The sequence below is a fragment of the Pelophylax lessonae genome, assembly GCF_965119305.1.
Source record: "Pelophylax lessonae genome assembly, chromosome: 2".
Taxonomy (NCBI): Eukaryota; Metazoa; Chordata; class Amphibia; order Anura; family Ranidae; genus Pelophylax; species Pelophylax lessonae.
Genome location: NC_138769.1, coordinates 657413025 through 657429465, shown reverse-complemented (window position 1 = coordinate 657429465; position 16441 = coordinate 657413025). Strand labels below are relative to the sequence as shown.

The 16441-nt window shown below is 41.1% G+C and overlaps 1 protein-coding gene across 2 annotated transcripts in view; it reads left to right on the top strand.

The window, feature by feature from the left end:
- Positions 1-6438, top strand: part of LIMA1 (LIM domain and actin binding 1) — an 83006-nt gene extending 76568 nt beyond the window's left edge. For both annotated transcript variants that reach the window (XM_082246524.1, XM_082246523.1), the window contains one exon: positions 5390-6438. In XM_082246524.1, the coding sequence (XP_082102650.1) occupies positions 5390-6347 (958 nt within the window). In that variant the 3' untranslated portion in view covers positions 6348-6438. The remainder of the gene's footprint in view (positions 1-5389) is intronic.
- Positions 6439-16441: the final 10003 nt, after the last annotated feature.

The following is a 16441-nucleotide window of genomic DNA, read 5'->3' as shown; positions in this document are numbered from 1 at the left end:
TAGAATATAGTCATACTATAAAAAGGTTAATGGAAGAGATCTCATAGCGTAAATCTATTTGAACTTAAAACGTTAAATGCAGATGCACTTACAAAGTGTAAATGTGAAATGGGCATAGATTAGGTTGGATCAACGCTTCAGCGTGCATTACAAATGCCAGAAGTATGGTCACTGGACACGTTTTGCCCCTCTCACTGGGTGTTTTAAGAAGCTGGGGGTGCCCAACTTTAAAACTCATTGCTTCTAACCCTTTGTTTTGGCCTGGCTTGCTCACAAAACTGAGGCTCAACTGTTAGGGATAGGGTTAAGGTCAGGGCTTCATGGTATTTCACTTGCAAGTGTAATCTTCTGAAGGCAGCAGCATAACCCATACATCTATGAATTACTTGATTCCTAGATCTCTCAATGGACTTGGATACAGTAAAATTAGTCCATATTCCCATCGCACACCTTCCTGGATATAGGCAAAGCTGTTGTGGGTGCTGCAGCAATCAGCTGGACACTGGATCTATCAGAAACATCGCCAGCACACCATGGATCTTGCACAGCAGTCAAACTTTTTATTGCAAAGGGATCACATCAGGATAAGTGCAACGTTTTGGATTCTCGCAGGACCCCATCACATGCCTGACGAAGAGTTCCTGCGTGATTCCAAAACATTGCCCTTATCCTGATGTGATCCCTTTGCAATAACATTTCTTGGGACTGCTGTGCAAGATCCATGGTGTGCTGGGGAATCTTGGATACTGTAAGAACAATTTTCTTATCTTTGCAAACTAGATTTCTGAAGACCTACATAAAACATTTAACTCCCAGTACACTTTGATGGGAAGTCCATCACTTAGCTTGTGAACTGAGCTAAAACAATTGGATTGTATTTGTTAAAAAATCTTAGTAGATCATTAGTAAGGACTGCCTAAAGAATACTTCATGTTGAATTGTGTTTTTTTTTTTTTTTCTATAAAATTGTTTGTAAAATGCACTGTTCAGATTTGTTCCCTTTGCAGCTGTTTTTAATGTGTGATGGAGTTTCCTTTTCATCACAAATGATGGTGCACAGCCTGCATATTAGATGGTGGCCAGAGGAGGCTGGTAAAAGACCAAGCGCTTAAACCACAAGCACAGCATGCGTGTTTTATTGGCAGTTGCACTATAGTCACTTGCAATGTTTGTATTTTTACACTTCACCAGCAGGTACAGGGCTTTTATTAGAAAATAGTCAGTGTCGCCTGCTCTCAAACTTGTACCGTCCCAGTTGCTCTGAAGAGAGCAGCCATCTAAAGACTAGGGGCAAAGCATACTGGGTGGTAACTTATGTGCAATAGATTACTTGTTAAGTTGGCTCTGGGAGTGCATGTTGCATTAAAGCATCACAGTATCTTCTCTCGGTCTCGAAGGAAGTTCTGTTGGCACAAACTTTTTAATTTTTGAGTCTATCCCTGTCCAATATTCCCTCTCCTGCATTTGCATTTATTAGCCATATTAAAGCTCAACTCTGGGCACAACAGAACTTGCAATTGGGTCCCCCACATGGCAAGTGGTAAATGCTTTTGGCCCTACTTCTTTGGGGATCACAGGAGTGCACTTCGTTCTGCACCCTTGTAACCTGTAGTTAGCAGACAGGTTAAAGTACACTGTCAACTGATGTCACTACTGATGTCACTAAGCCGGTCCAGACTTTGGAGAGATCCCGACTTTAGTGTCGGGATCCACCCAGATGCATGGGCCGGCAGCTTGCTTAGCCACCCAGTGCACCACTGAGTGCCTGACCCAGCTGCCTGCCCCTGTACAGCCAGTTATATCTGGAGGGACAGAACCGAGCTGTGATCAACTGTTAGACTCTCTGCTCTGAAGACTGAGAACAGAGTGATCAGCGGACTTTGGTCACTCAGCTCTTCATCTTGGAGGTCGACAAAAGCTGCATCCACTGAGGGGAGTATGATTGTTTTCACTTCAAAGTCTAGGAGGTGGCTGAAGACGCAGGGAGCGGTACTTTCCAGGAGAACAGTAATCGTTAGTAGCTATAGCTGCTGGGAATCGCATGAAAAATCCAACATGCTGTACCTAAGTTGATCTCTCAATCAACTTTGGTACAATCAGCCTTGCCCATACATTGTTCAAACCTCCTCCAGTCCTTGCTGAACTGGCCAAGATTTGAACAGTTTATGGCTGGCTTAAAACTCCCTGTTTGGATACATATGAAGTTCTGGGGGGGATTCAATAAATGGTAAATAACATGTAGTATGGGCACCACCAATGGGAATGCTGCTGATCACCACACTGTGAAAAATGCTTTAGTAAACCTTTACAGCGCACTACCCAAGCCCATCGTAGAATATAAATAACTGTAGTGGAGAAAAATTTATGGAACAGTAAACCTGATGTGTGAAAGTACATATAAATGCAAATTCAACTATCAAAACGGAGTCTAGAGTTGCACCATAAAGATGACCATAATTAATGGCATCCCTTAAGTGACCAGTAGTCCACCTCCACTAAAAGCTGATGCATAAAAGTTCATAAATCATGTGGCCAGTGAAAATTATCATATTGCATAACCCATGTGCTCAGTGAAAAAAAACTCACCCACAATCCTGTAGCCAGTGAAAATTGGGTCCATAAATAAGTGTGATACCAATAAAAAAAACACTATGATCCTACAAATGGGATGCTAAAAGTTCATATATTGATTAGTGAAAGTTCATAAACCTGTGTCCAGTGAGAAAATTCCTCTGCACAAGCACTTCACAATTTTTTGCACTTTGGAAGTGTCCAGAGATTCACTCCTAGATGAAGAGCACTTGCCAGATGTTGTGGACCACTTAGCTGTATAACATGTGGGTCTATCAAGCTGGGTTGGTAAGTGAGCCAAGAAGTGTTTCCTGTGAGTGGTCACCACGGGCTGAGGCTCATAGAAGAAAGAGGGATCCAGAATAGTGTAATACGTTCCTTTTTATTCACAGCCAAAAATATACATAACTTTCATATCTGTAGACCTCAATCTGCCTGACCGCTCAAGAAGGCTGGCATGTCGTGTGAGAAGGGAGCTGCCGGTATCGTGTCCGAATTCCGGCGTGCGTCCCACCCATGCTAACCACCACTGCCAGAAGTGATGAGCTGAGAGACCGGATGCTACGTCTATGCATTTTGCCTCACCCACAAAGCGTTATATTAGTTCTGTAACGCTCTGTGGGAGGGGCGAAACGTGTCGATGTAGCATCCGGTCTCTCAGCTCTCAGTATGTCCCTTCCGGCAGCGTTGGTTAGCATGGGTGGAATGCACCCCGGAATTCGGACACGATACCGGCAGCTCCCTTTTTCACACGACACGCCAGCCACCTTGAACAGTAGGCACATGTCTACTGATATGAAATGTATGTATATTTTTGGATGTGAATAAAGGAACGTATTTCACTATCCTGGATCCCTTTTTCTATGAGCCTCAGTGGTGACGTCTCCCTTAGCTGTTTAGCATGTGGGTCTATCAAGCTGGGTTGGTAAGTGAGACGTCACCACGGACTGAGGCTCATAGAAGAGGGATCCAGGATAGTGTAATGCGTTCCTTTTTATTCACATCCAAAAATATACATGCATTTCATACAGGTAGACTTCAATCTGCCTGACTGTTCAAGGCGACTGGCGTGTCGTGTGAGAAGGGAGCTGTCGGTATTGTGTCCGAATTCTGGTGTGCATTCCACCCACGCTAACCACTGCTGCCGGAAGTGACATACTGATTGCTGAGAGACCAGATGCTACATTGACGCGTTTTGCCCCTCCGACAGGGCATTACATTACTAATATAACGCTTTGTGGGAGGGGCGAAATGCGTAGACGTAGCATCCGGTCTCTCAGCTCGTCACTTCTTGCAGCGGTGGTTAGCATGGGTGGGATGCACGCCGGAATTCGGAACACGATACCGGCAGCTCCCTTCTCACACTACATGCCAGCCTTCTTGAACAGTCAGGCAGATTGAGGTCTACAAATATGAAAGTTACGTTCCTTTATTCACATCCAAAAATATACATATTACACTATCCTGGAACCCTTTTTTCTTCTATGAGCCTCAGCCCATGGTGACCACTCAAACGAAACACTTCTCGTCTCCCTTACCAACCCAGCTTGATAGACCCACATGCTATACAGCTAAGGGGTCCACAGCATCTGGTAAGTGCGCTTCACCTAAGGGAGTAGATCACTGGACACTGCACAAGCACTTATGAAAAACAATTTTTTGCACTTTGGAAGAGGCATTTTCTCACTGGACACATGTTAATGTCAATGAACTTTCACTGATCAGTATGTATGTGTATGAACTTTTTAGCATCCTATTTGGAGGATCATTGTGGTTTTTATTGGTCTCACGCTTATGCATTTTATGGACTCAATTTTCACTATCCCCACTTATACATAACCTAGTATATACGTGTTTTCACTGGACACATGATTTTATGCATCAGATTTTAGTGGAACTGGTCACTTAAGGGATACCATTTATTATATTCATCTTGTTTATGGTGCAACTCGACTCGCATTTGATAGTTGCTTTTATATGTACTTTTTCACACATCAGATTTACTGTTCCATATATCATTTTTCTTTTCTACTACAGTTATTTATATTCTATGATGGGCTTAGGGGATTCAATAAAGCTGCGGTGACACTTGGCACAATACATTAACAAGAGGGATTGATGCCAAGTTCATGCAGCATTTGCAACACTTGGTTCTAACAGTGACTCGTGCACCAAGTTCAAGTAGTTCTAAAATTCACCAGTTTTACAGCCCATATCCAAGCCAAACATATCTGCAGATTTTAATGGATGTACATTCATAAAATATGCATGAAGTCATGTGAATTTTACATGTTTAGTAAACACGAGTACTTTAGGAGCATACGTTTCCAGCAAGAACCTGTTCCCTGCAGAAAATGCCCATGTCAGTGAAGCCTGTATGTATATTTTTTTAAGGCCTTAGTATTTTGTAGAAGCCAAGGAAGGAGTAGAGAAATAAAATGTAGGGAGGCCAAATGAGTGGTGGAGGACCTTGGCCAGCACAGAGTAATAAAACACTCCAGAAGAGATGAGGGCTATGAGCAAAAATGAGGGACCTCTGCTAGAGTTGCCTAGTAAAATTGATATAAAGTTTAAAGGCACCTTGTGAGGGAATGCAAAATTTATTTTGGAAGATTAAGAGGTCTTGGAGAATCCTAGATTCTGCTGCTATGCCTTCACAGCATCTGAGAAACATTATGAAAAGACAAAATACTTTTTGCAAGCATGCTTTTTGCCATTTTTAGTTTTTTGCATGCTTTGGTTTGATTTTATTGCTGAATACTGCATTGTTTGGCTAATAAACCACTGAGTTTGTTTTTTGTTCTTTTTCCCTAAACAGTCTTGGTAATTACGCCTCTTTACATGGAAATGCTTATTGCAAGCCCCACTTCAACCAACTGTTCAAAGCTAAGGGAAACTATGATGAAGGTTTTGGGCACAAACCCCATAAAGAGCTATGGGAGGGAAAGAAAGAGGCCACAGAAAACCAAGAAAACCTAATCCAAGCTGCAGGTGCCAATGAAGAACCCAGTAGTCCTGTTGTTGAAGATGCTCCTATTGCAAAAGTTGGCATTCTGGCAGCATCCATGGAAGCCAAAACCACTAATGCTTCATTCGAACGGGAAAAACTGGTAGAGACCAAGAAGCTGAAAATTGCTTGGCCACCTCCTCCTGAATCTACTACTTCAGCAACTGCTCTGGAGGAGAACCTTAAAGTGTTCAAACCTAAATGGCCTCCAGGTGGGGAAATACTGAAATCTGAAAGTGAGGAAGACTCAGATTTGAAGAAATTAAGAAGAAGTTCTTCTCTGAAAGAACGAAGCCGTCCATTCACATTAAGTGTGGCAAAGCCAGTGGTCACGAATCGGCCTCAATCTCCTGTACTGAAAAAGCGTAACTCCTTAAATTTAAGGGACGATTTTGAAGATGAGACTGAAGACAGGAAACCTACAGTTATATCTAAGCCCCCACAAGACAAGCTTGAGACCAATGAAGACAAGTCGTCAAATGAAACTGAAGTAAAGGCAGAATCTCTTGCCAGATCAAATGAGCAGAGCTTCTTAGAAAATGGGGACATTTCTGAGGCAGAGGTTTTCGAACAGAAACTCTCCCCTGAGGAATCCACCCATTCTAAACATTCAAGCACAGAGGATCTGGTAATGACCAAGGATATATCTCCAACACACATCCGAAAGTCTCAAGACATTGGCTATTGGGAGGGAGAAGATGTGGAAGAACTAAGTGTTGAAGAACAGATCAAGAGAAATCGTTACTATGATGAGGAAGATGATGATTAATACTTTCATAAGGTTTCAGTGCTGTATGCAGCCTTAAATTGTTTGCTACCCCAGTTAAAAGTGACCCTTTGTATGTAGTGTAAAGTTGCTCCTTTTTTTTTTTTTTTTTTTTTTTTTAAACCCTCTTGATGTCCACTGTATATAATATGAATGTTAAAAATGCAACTTTTGGCAGGAAAAATACCTTGCGTTATAGCGGTGCACCATAAAAGAACTTTAACACAAGTTTATACTATTGAACTTCCAAGTGTGTCGTAGACCAAAAAAAGCTAGGTCTTGTTGGGTGCTTGCTGTACAAGTTGTGGGCCATGGGATCATGTAGCACTTTCTAACAACTATTGATGTATCACTTTCTGGGAATCCTGCCTTCGTGATGGATATTTACCTGCTGCCATTTATGCATACACTGTCAAATGAGTTAAACCATGCTCTAATGCTATTCCATCTAGTATCTGTTCAGAGACTGTAAGCTCCTAACTGCTCTCATGTTGCAACTCACCAACACACCCTAATTGCAACTTTGTAAACGCAAGCTTGAAATCAGACGTGTGTGACTACATTTACATCATCCCTTCATCCAGTTGTTGGTAACGATTTATTTTTCTATTGCGTGACCCAGCCATTGGGAGAAAAATGGGATGAAGGAGGTGAAAATGGGTAAAGTTAATTAGTAACTCCCCTGAGGAATAGCTAATTTTACCTACATGATATTTGGTATCTGACTATCTTTTAGAACATATTTATAACTTCCATAAACTCCATCACACTGATTAACATTTCAGAAGGCAAAGGCCCCTTTTTAAGTTGGACAAAGCTGACCCTTAGATTTAGTAGATGCAAATATACAAGATATGAAATTTTCATACTTAGAAATTGCACTCCCAAGGATGAAATGCTTTTACAATCTCCAGAGAACAGCAGTCAAACACATGACCCAAAAAGGTTTTTCACGGCTTGACTCGGGTGGCTGTACCCTTTCTACCTTCATTCTAGGCCATCTTTCCATCCTGATGTCCTTTTTTTTATTGGTACCTTAGCAGAAGTATGAACTCATGCAAAATATGAATTTAATTTTTTTTTTTCATATTTATAAACTCTCAATTACCATAGGGTATACAGAATTTTTGGGATTTTAAGGGCTGATTTTTATTTATTTATTTTGCATGTTGATAGTTTTCAGTTTATCTCTTGCTGTATAGGAGATGTGGAATAGCAAGAGGTGTGTGGCACAAGTCCCTTTTTAACAGTTGGCCACGTTTTTAATTTGCCATCATACATCTGTTTTGAAATTTAAAAAAAAATGCTTTGTAGTCCCACCTGGGGCTGGAGTTGAATTCCCTAGTTGAGATCTCTGGATCACACACAATTGTAAGCCTTCTGTAGCTTGATGCTTTTGGTGCAGGGTGCTCCAGTTGCCTACACTGCAAAGCACAGCAGGCGAGATCATGGCTACTGCAATGCTTGTTAGTGGATATTTGCATCATCCTTCACTATTTTATGAGAAGCTCATCTGGAAAAAATGTGCGTATCAGGTGTCCCTGTGCTGATGCAGATACATTTCTGTATCCTGACGTTTCTTCAAGTCGGCAGTTTTGTATCATTGAAATGTGCAGCAGTTAAATATATTTCAAGTCTTTGCTTTGCACGTTAAGGTGATGATGTAAATCCAGGTTAAGTCATGAGTATTAGAAAATCAGAAAATTTTAGAATCCTGTATCCATGTATGATTAGAAAGTTGAGTGCATTCACTCATCTTTTCTATTGTATGATTTTCGTACAAATTTCTTTAGTATAAATTTTCTTTTTGACTAAGGGAATTCTATTTTTTTTTTTTTTTTTTTTGCAGCATCATGCAATTTGTGTTTTTTACATGGAAGCAGACTGTTCTAATTACCCCCCCCCCCTCCCCAAGCTCTGAATACACTAGTGTTTGCAGGGGCATTGTAGTTTATACATTGTTTAGAAACAAAGTATAACCAAATGGCTGGTCCTTTTTGGGGCCTTTGGCTTTAGTTGTGGAATTACAGCTTTCAACCCTCCATGAGGTCATAAAGTGCAATGTGCTTTTACTTTTCCCGGGAATTGATTTTAATCAGTCGAGGCAATACATTTTGAGACTTGAGCAATGTGGACAGTGCTACCTCTCAGCCTAAATGACCTAGCAACATTATGGTGCAAGAGAAAAAACTTCTTATGACTTGGAGTAATGGCATGAAAACCAAATATGGAAGCTACCATTGCAGAGCACTCCTAAGATCTTTGCTTGAGCTGTCATGTTAACTGTCTTGCTTTGGATACTAATGGCTTTCTTTTCTTTTTCTGATCTTCAGACTCAAAGCACTGTTGCCAGTGAGGTCAGCAGTGCAGCCATCCAACTGACATTTTCAGCCACTTCATCCCATGTATTTTTCTCAAATCGGACCCATTTCAAATGAGAATTGAAGGTGATGGGACAGCTGACAAAGTGCTTTGTGTAAGATTCAGGGCCTTGAAGTTCCTTCAGTGATGTTGCTTATTTCAGTGCAAGTTGCCACACTGAAGACAGCATAGCAAACACCTATTCACACTAGGCAATGGAGGCAGCTGTGCATATTGCTGTCCATTGGATACATTGTGTGACGGTCTTCGACTGTAGTTGCTAGTCTGGTCATTGGATGCATACCGGTCCTGGCAACAAAATTCTTCCATCTGCTATGCTTATATGCAGCATAATTTTAAAACTGAACTGTTCCTTTGAAAAGTTATGTTGGTAATATATTTGTTCCGTTAAATACTAGAAACTGTTGGTTTGTAAGTCATGCCTACAGTGTAAATTTTAGGCTATGCCCACTACATACCTTTTATGAGAAACCATACCTCGAACGATGGCCATTTGGAAAGTGATATCGACCTTTTCATAACTTGCTTTGCACTGATTGATGGATAACATTTGGGAAGCCAAAGTTCCTCTTACAACTAAATTACTACTCATGCAGTAGCATAGTAGATGCAAACATTCAAGCTATGTAATTTTAGACCGGAATGGCTATGCACTTAACAAGGATACCAGAATTGAATCTTTTTTTTTTTTTTTTTCTCAATCCCAATGGCTATCTGGAACAGAGGACTAGACAAGGTTTCACAGCTTTACTCTAGGGCAGTGGTTCTCCACTCTGGTCCTCAGGACCCACTAACAGGCTGGATTTTAAGTATTACCTTGGAGATGCAGACTAGAATACTGCAATCACTGAGCAACAAATGATATAATCTGTGATGTATTTCAGTTATCTTGAAAACCTGGCCTGTTAGTGGATCCTGAGGACAGGAGTTGAGACCCACTGCTCTAGGGTGTTCACACTCCATGCCTTTTATTCTGGTCATCTTTGCATCTTTCCTTGGCTGCTTTCTGCTTCTGCCACGCTTCCTTCAAATGTATGTTAGCAGTGGCTGCTTAAAGTTATCTTATCACAGGATGTACATAGTGGGCTCCCCACAGCTGCCTTGTTTGGCCCTGTGTTCCTAATGCTGTTCCGAAGATTGTGATTTCATTCTGATATCCTTGTGAGTGCATATTTGTTCTATTTCATCCACCATTTGTACACTTTATAGACTTGGTGCGTCTGCTCTCCTCCTTTTACTGTGGTACATACAGCAGCAATGTGTACCCATGCAAAATATGAATTGAAGTTCAAGAACTCTAAATTACCATAGGGGGTACAGTACATTTGAGGGTTTTAAGGGCTTTTTTTACCTATTTTTTGTTGGGTTTTCTACATGGTTCATTGCTGTAGAAGATGTGAACTAGGTATGGTTAGGTGGAATAGCAAGAGGTGGCATGAGTTCTAGGTATGGTTAGGTGGAATAGAAAGAGGTGGCATGAATCCTAGGTATGGTTAGGTGGAATAGCAAGAGGTGGCATGAGTCCTAGGTATGGTTAGGTGGAATAGCAAGAGGTGGCATGAGTCCTTTAAACATTTAGTTTTAAATACTGGTGTTAGTGGATTCATCAATTGAAATAACCTATGCTTCCCATATTCTTTCCACAAGGGCCTAGAGTTGGTGACTTCTGTAGTTGTAAGATCCCAGTTTGCAGAATAGTGACTTCACACGGAGGAGTCTTCACTTTCACAATTGTGTTGTATCAGCTGGGTGTGGATAGCTAGGCATTCTGTAGCCTGATTATTTTGGGCAGGAGCTACAGTTGCATATATTGCAAAGCACAATAGGTGAACTAATGGTACAGACATGCGATTTGCAATGCCGTTTGCTGTATTTACACTTTAACATCCACTAGTGAACAAACATTTAAATCCTTGTCCTTGCTTCACTAGTCTGTGAGATGTTCCCTTGGAATAATGTGCACTGGAGGTGTCTCTGCTGATATTCATTTTATTTCTGTACCCTGGCACATTTTAAGTCTGTGAAATGTGCAGCAGTTAGCCATTGATTTGCACATTAAGGTAATAATGGAAATCCAGGTTATGTATTAGAAAATGGAACCTCAGAAATGTTTAGAATTCCATATATAATCTGAAGGTTGGGTGTATGCTGAATAAGGACCATTGATTTTGCACAATTTTTTTTTTTTTTTTTTTTTTAGGCGGTTTGACTAATTTTTTTGCAGCATCATGTAATATTTGAACTGGAAGCTGTAAATACTAGATGGTGCATGACCCAGCCCCCTTGTATGCCCCCCCCCCCTCCAAGCTTTCTTTACACTTGGCATTTTATATATTGGGCTTCTGGAAAACTGCAAATTGTTTAGAAATTGAACTGACCAATACCCCGCTCATTTTGGAGCCTTTTGCGCTAGTTTGGAAATTCCATCCTTCAGCCCTCCATTGGGTCAAAAAGTGCAATGTGCTTTCCTGTACCCCATTACTAAGAGCTGTTTGAGTTGTTTTTAAAGTGTGCTGGTAGCCCACTAACGGCTGATGTAATCATTTTTGAGAACTGAAGCTCAACACTTTTTCATGCCTCGAAGTTGAACTCTTGTTTTGATGGGGCTGGTCACTAACCCAAAGCAAATATACAGTGAAAAACAGATTTACTAGTTTCACACTCTGACCCAGAATACGCATGAATATCAGGGAAAGTACTGAAGACAGTGGGGTCAGCATAGCAGCCAGGTGGTTGGGATGAAATAGCTAGTATTCTGATCATGTGCTCCTAAAACAGGCATACGTCCGATTAGGATTGGTGTTGAGGCAGTAAACCTTTTTTTTTTGCAAAGTGATTTTAAGGTTCATGGCAACAGAGTTCCCTGGTGATCTCATCAACTGCTCCCCAATTTGGGTGTAAGATGTATCCACACTGAAGTCGGCGTAGCCAACTGTTTTTTCATGACAGGCAATTGCAGGGTAGAGAGCTGTGCATAATGCGCTCCACTGGAAATAAAAAAAAAAAATAATAATTTGGGTGAATGTCTAGATTTGTGATTGTAGTCGCTAGTGTATTCTTTGGCTGCATAATGTTGGTTCAGATCACAAAACTGATACCTCGGTTGTTTTTTGTGCAGCAAGTACATTTTTAATATGGAATGGTTGCTTTTGAAAAGTTTTTAAATTTAGTGGCTATTTTCAGCTACTTTTGTTACAAGCAGCTCTACAGTGTACATTTTTAGGTTGTCTACTACATTCCCATTAATGAATTAGTGCCTCTGACAATATATTTTCTTGGCAAGTAATATTTTTATATAACTTGCATTGCAATGCTATTTAAGCCAGACTAAACTGGCACTTGTGTAATAGCATAATAGCATGATAGATGCAAATATAAAAGCTATGCAATTTTAGACTAAAGTATGTGAATGAATAGCGGTCAGGAACACAGGACCAAACAGGCTTTAACGGCTTGACTTGAGCTGCTGTGTCCTCCATGCCTTTCCTCTGGCCATCTTTGCTTCCATCCATGGCTCTGTGGCCTCCCCTGATAGGACTGCCTTGTTTTGGCTTTGTGTTCCTGACCACTGTTCATTGTCCAGATTGTGATTAACACATTTAATTCTGGTATCCTTGTGAGCTCATATTTTTTTTTATTTCCCTTTTTCTCCACTGTTCCACAGCTAATGCACTAATAGCTGGTCCCATTTCTTGTCTTTCCAATTCTGGCTATTAAGATCCGTTGATATTGGGGCTGCCTATCTCGGACTTTTAAGTGGAACTTGCCATAGGATTCACCAAACACCAATCTTGTTCTGTTTTCCGCCTTTGACCTCCCCTGCTGTTCTCGTGATTTTTTTTTTTTTTGTTTTATGTAGTACCTATCACAGCAAAGTATGTATCCATGCAAAGTATGACAATTGCTTATGGTCATATTCATAAACACTAAACTATGATGGGCTACAGTACATTTGAGGGTTTCTTTATTTGTCTGTTTTCCATGTTGATTGAGAGGTTTTTATACAAGGTGCAGTGTTTTCTTGCTGTATGAGAGATGTGAAGTTGGTACTGTATTTTATAAAGTTGTAATATATTTGCTTCCCAACCAATCTGAAATAAAGAGATTTTTTATTCAGTGTGAAGTCTTTATCTCATGTAAGGTTAACGATCTGCTACTTTCCAATACATGTGCACATTATTCAAATCTGGCTGCCAGAAGGTGTTGCATTTCATTGCAGACTAGCTGCACTATATTTCCATAAATTCTAAAACCATTTAGCTGTAAGCCCAACTGGACATGCGTGGGTTTATTTTTTAACATCCCTCAACACAATACAGTACTGTCAAGTCTTTGGAACTTGGGCAAAAGAAAACATTCCCATCTTAAAGCATTCTTTTATTTGACAAGGTGCATAAACTATAAACTTAAATCAATATTTGGTGTGTCCAACCTTTCCTTTTTTTAAACCTCAATACTCCAGGTATATCTGTACACGGTTTAGGGCTTTGCATGCAGATGTTCAAGTGCATGCTTAAAACAAGTCCTGGAAAAGAGGGCATATCACTTTCTCCCACTCAAGCGTTTGCTGAAGCAAGTCCCTACCCCCCCAAACATTCCTTGTGAGACACTTGCTTTTGGTAAGTGCTTGTAGATGAAGAATGGCACCATTTTTAAAGTTATAGTAAACTATCACTTTGTAAAACAACCCATTCAGTTTAAAACGGGAAGAAAGGGGTAAACATTGGCATGTGGCAGCATGTCAGGACATGTGTGGTCATTGGAGTGAAGCACCTGGAGTTCCTAACTTTCACTATAGCTATAGATCTGAAAAGTGTGCTCTGCTTGGTGTGGTCAGTTTTTAATGGGTAAGCAGGAGGACTGTCAGGAACACCAGGAATTTCAAACACGGAACAGGATACTTTTTTGTACATGGTACAGCAGGCACATATCAGGGTACCAAACAAGTTGCCATCGCCTTGCTTGCTGTGGTGTTGGATTGTTGAGGGGTGCCCTATCTAACTTCACTCTGAGCTTTGTGCCATAGATGGTTTAAATCTCAGCAAGTTCAGCATGGGACAGGCTGAGGTTTAACCATGCATGGACAAGTAAATTGTACCCAGTTTAACCATGCATGGAAAAGCGGATTGTACCCAATTTGATCCATCAAATTAACTTAGGTCTGTTTTTTTTTTTACGATGCAAAATATTGCTGTGTTCTAGCCAGGACAGTTTGCTATGCTACCCACCCCCTGGTTGCAGGACTAAATTCTCCTCTATGGGCAACTTTAGACAGTTCATAGGGAGTTGGGATAGATTACTTTTTATGTACTTTGTTCCCTGATGAACAAAACATAAAAAAAAAAATGGAAGTGAGAGTTCTTGAAAGAAATTGCAGTTGGTGCCTCTTTCCACAAGTAATCCCAAGAAAACATTACACTGGTTTACTGGTGCACACCATTCTGGTTTGCATGGTTTGTAATTTCAGTCATTTAGCTTAATATTCTTTAAGCCTGGTCCACACTGAGTCGTTGTCCCCCCCCCCCCCCGCCCCCAAAATCAGCCTGGCGGGTTGAATGAAACACAGCTCTGATCTGACATTGGGGGGGATCCCCTGCCAGCACACTCTGATCAGTATTCGCGCCCAATGGTTAAGAGCGTTGATTGAGAGCCAGTCAGCTGCTGGTTTTCCAGCCTGGCTTCTATTACACACAGGTCAAATGTTGGCTGGTTTGTATTGCAACAGCTGATGTCGCTTGGCATTTGGCCCATGTACTAGGCTTAACCCTTTGACAATAGATTGTGTTGCCTTCTGATTGGAATATGTACTAACAAATTAATTCTATTGATGGTGTCCGGTGCCTGTATCGTTCATAAGAAGCTCTGCATATTGTACAGACCTCATGCTGCCTCCTACAGTGGATTCCAGCATTAATCTAAACTAGAATAGTTACGTGGGATGGATCTTAGACAAAAGGATGTAATTTTACAAGTGCCTAGGACTGCATATCTAACTAGCACCCTGCGGACAGTACTTTTGGTCAGAACAGTCAACCAGACCTGATCAGGTTGGAAAAGCTGTGTGATTAAATCTGCCTGCCGGAGCCCCTACTTTGTTGTCCACAGGAAGTCAAAAGTAAAAATGACTCAAATTATGGGAATTGGAACAATGCTTAAGCAGGAGGCCAAACCTGCATATGTAAAACCTAAAACACTTGGGGGGGGGGGGGGAAGAATTCAGTGCAAAGCAGAATCTCAACTCAATAGCAAGTGGTCACAAACAAGTGAAAAGTTAATCAAACACCTGTGCTGTTAGGTCCTAGTGCTGGCCATACACTGTCTGAAAATTGTTTGACAATGGTCGGAATAAAATATAACTGAACATGCATGTGATAATGCAATCCTAGTATCAATAGATGTTGCCTAATTATCAACATATCAATTGATAACCTAAACGGTAGATTTTTTTTGTTGATTACACAATCCAGGGTTACATTTTAATACGCATGCGCTGTAGATATGTACTGTTTTTGATTGATTCCACTACTAATGCTCCCAGACTGTCACCCACTAAGTAATGCACTTACCAGATGTGGCAGAACTGCAAGTACCATGATGCATTGCAAGGCTCTTAGTTACAAGCATGGCTCCCAAAGGCTGAGGCCTGATGGGACTTGTAGTTATGCAGAAGCTGGAGGGCCACAGGTTGAGCACCCATGCCTTAAGTTAGAGGTTGTAAACCTCAGAAAAAGGAAAAAAGGCATAATGAGCAAGTATGGATTGCATACTAGAAGATTATGAAATACTTGCCTTAGAACTAAGCCCCCCCCCGCAGTGCTGCCTGCTCGCTGATGACATGGCCAACATGTTCAGCTGTCCTACTTCCTGGTTTGCATTCTCTGGCCATCCGATTGGCCAGAGCTGCGATTACGTCATTCCCAAGCATGCGCGTGGGAGCTGCCAATTCACGGCACAGGTCTCTGAAGGAATGGCACGGACGGCTGTGCCTTCAGAGCGCATGCCCCAGTGATACTGGCAGCATGCAAAGCAAATATCTCCTAAACGGTGCAAGTTTAGGAGATATTTACAGCACCTATAGGTTCAAGTTAGAGGTTTACAACCCCTTTTTAAAGAGTATTTTGTTGTACTACTTTAACACTGCTGTGCCTTTCCTTTTCGCTTCATATCTATAGAAGTACTTCTACGTATTCCTGTCTGGTATCCTTCTCCAGCTCCACCAGTCAGGAAATAAACAAACAGAAAAAACAGAGATCATGCTGTACCTTTTTATTAGGAAAACGTAAAAAACAATATGTGTGCACATTTACATTAACCAGTTGATGGAAGATTTTACCCCTTATTGACCAGGCTATTTTTTGCAGTTTGGCACTGCCCTACTACTGGCGATTTCACATTGTCGTGCCATGCTGTACAAAAATCAAATTTCTATTTGTACATGAATAGGACTTTCTGTTGGTGGTATTTGATAACCACTGGGTTTGTTTGTTTTTTTTGTTGTGATGTAAACCAAAAAAATATATATTTTCTATTTTTTGGCTATTTAGAAAAAAAATCCTAAGTGCCGGTTCACACTGCAGTGGCATGATTTCGGGGGTGACCTGTGAAGTCGCGTGCTCCGTGATTTCGGCGCGACTTGCACGGACTTCATAAAATGAATGTCTATGCAAGTCGCTCCAGGTTGCCCCGGAGTAGTACAGGACCCTTTTTCTAAGTCG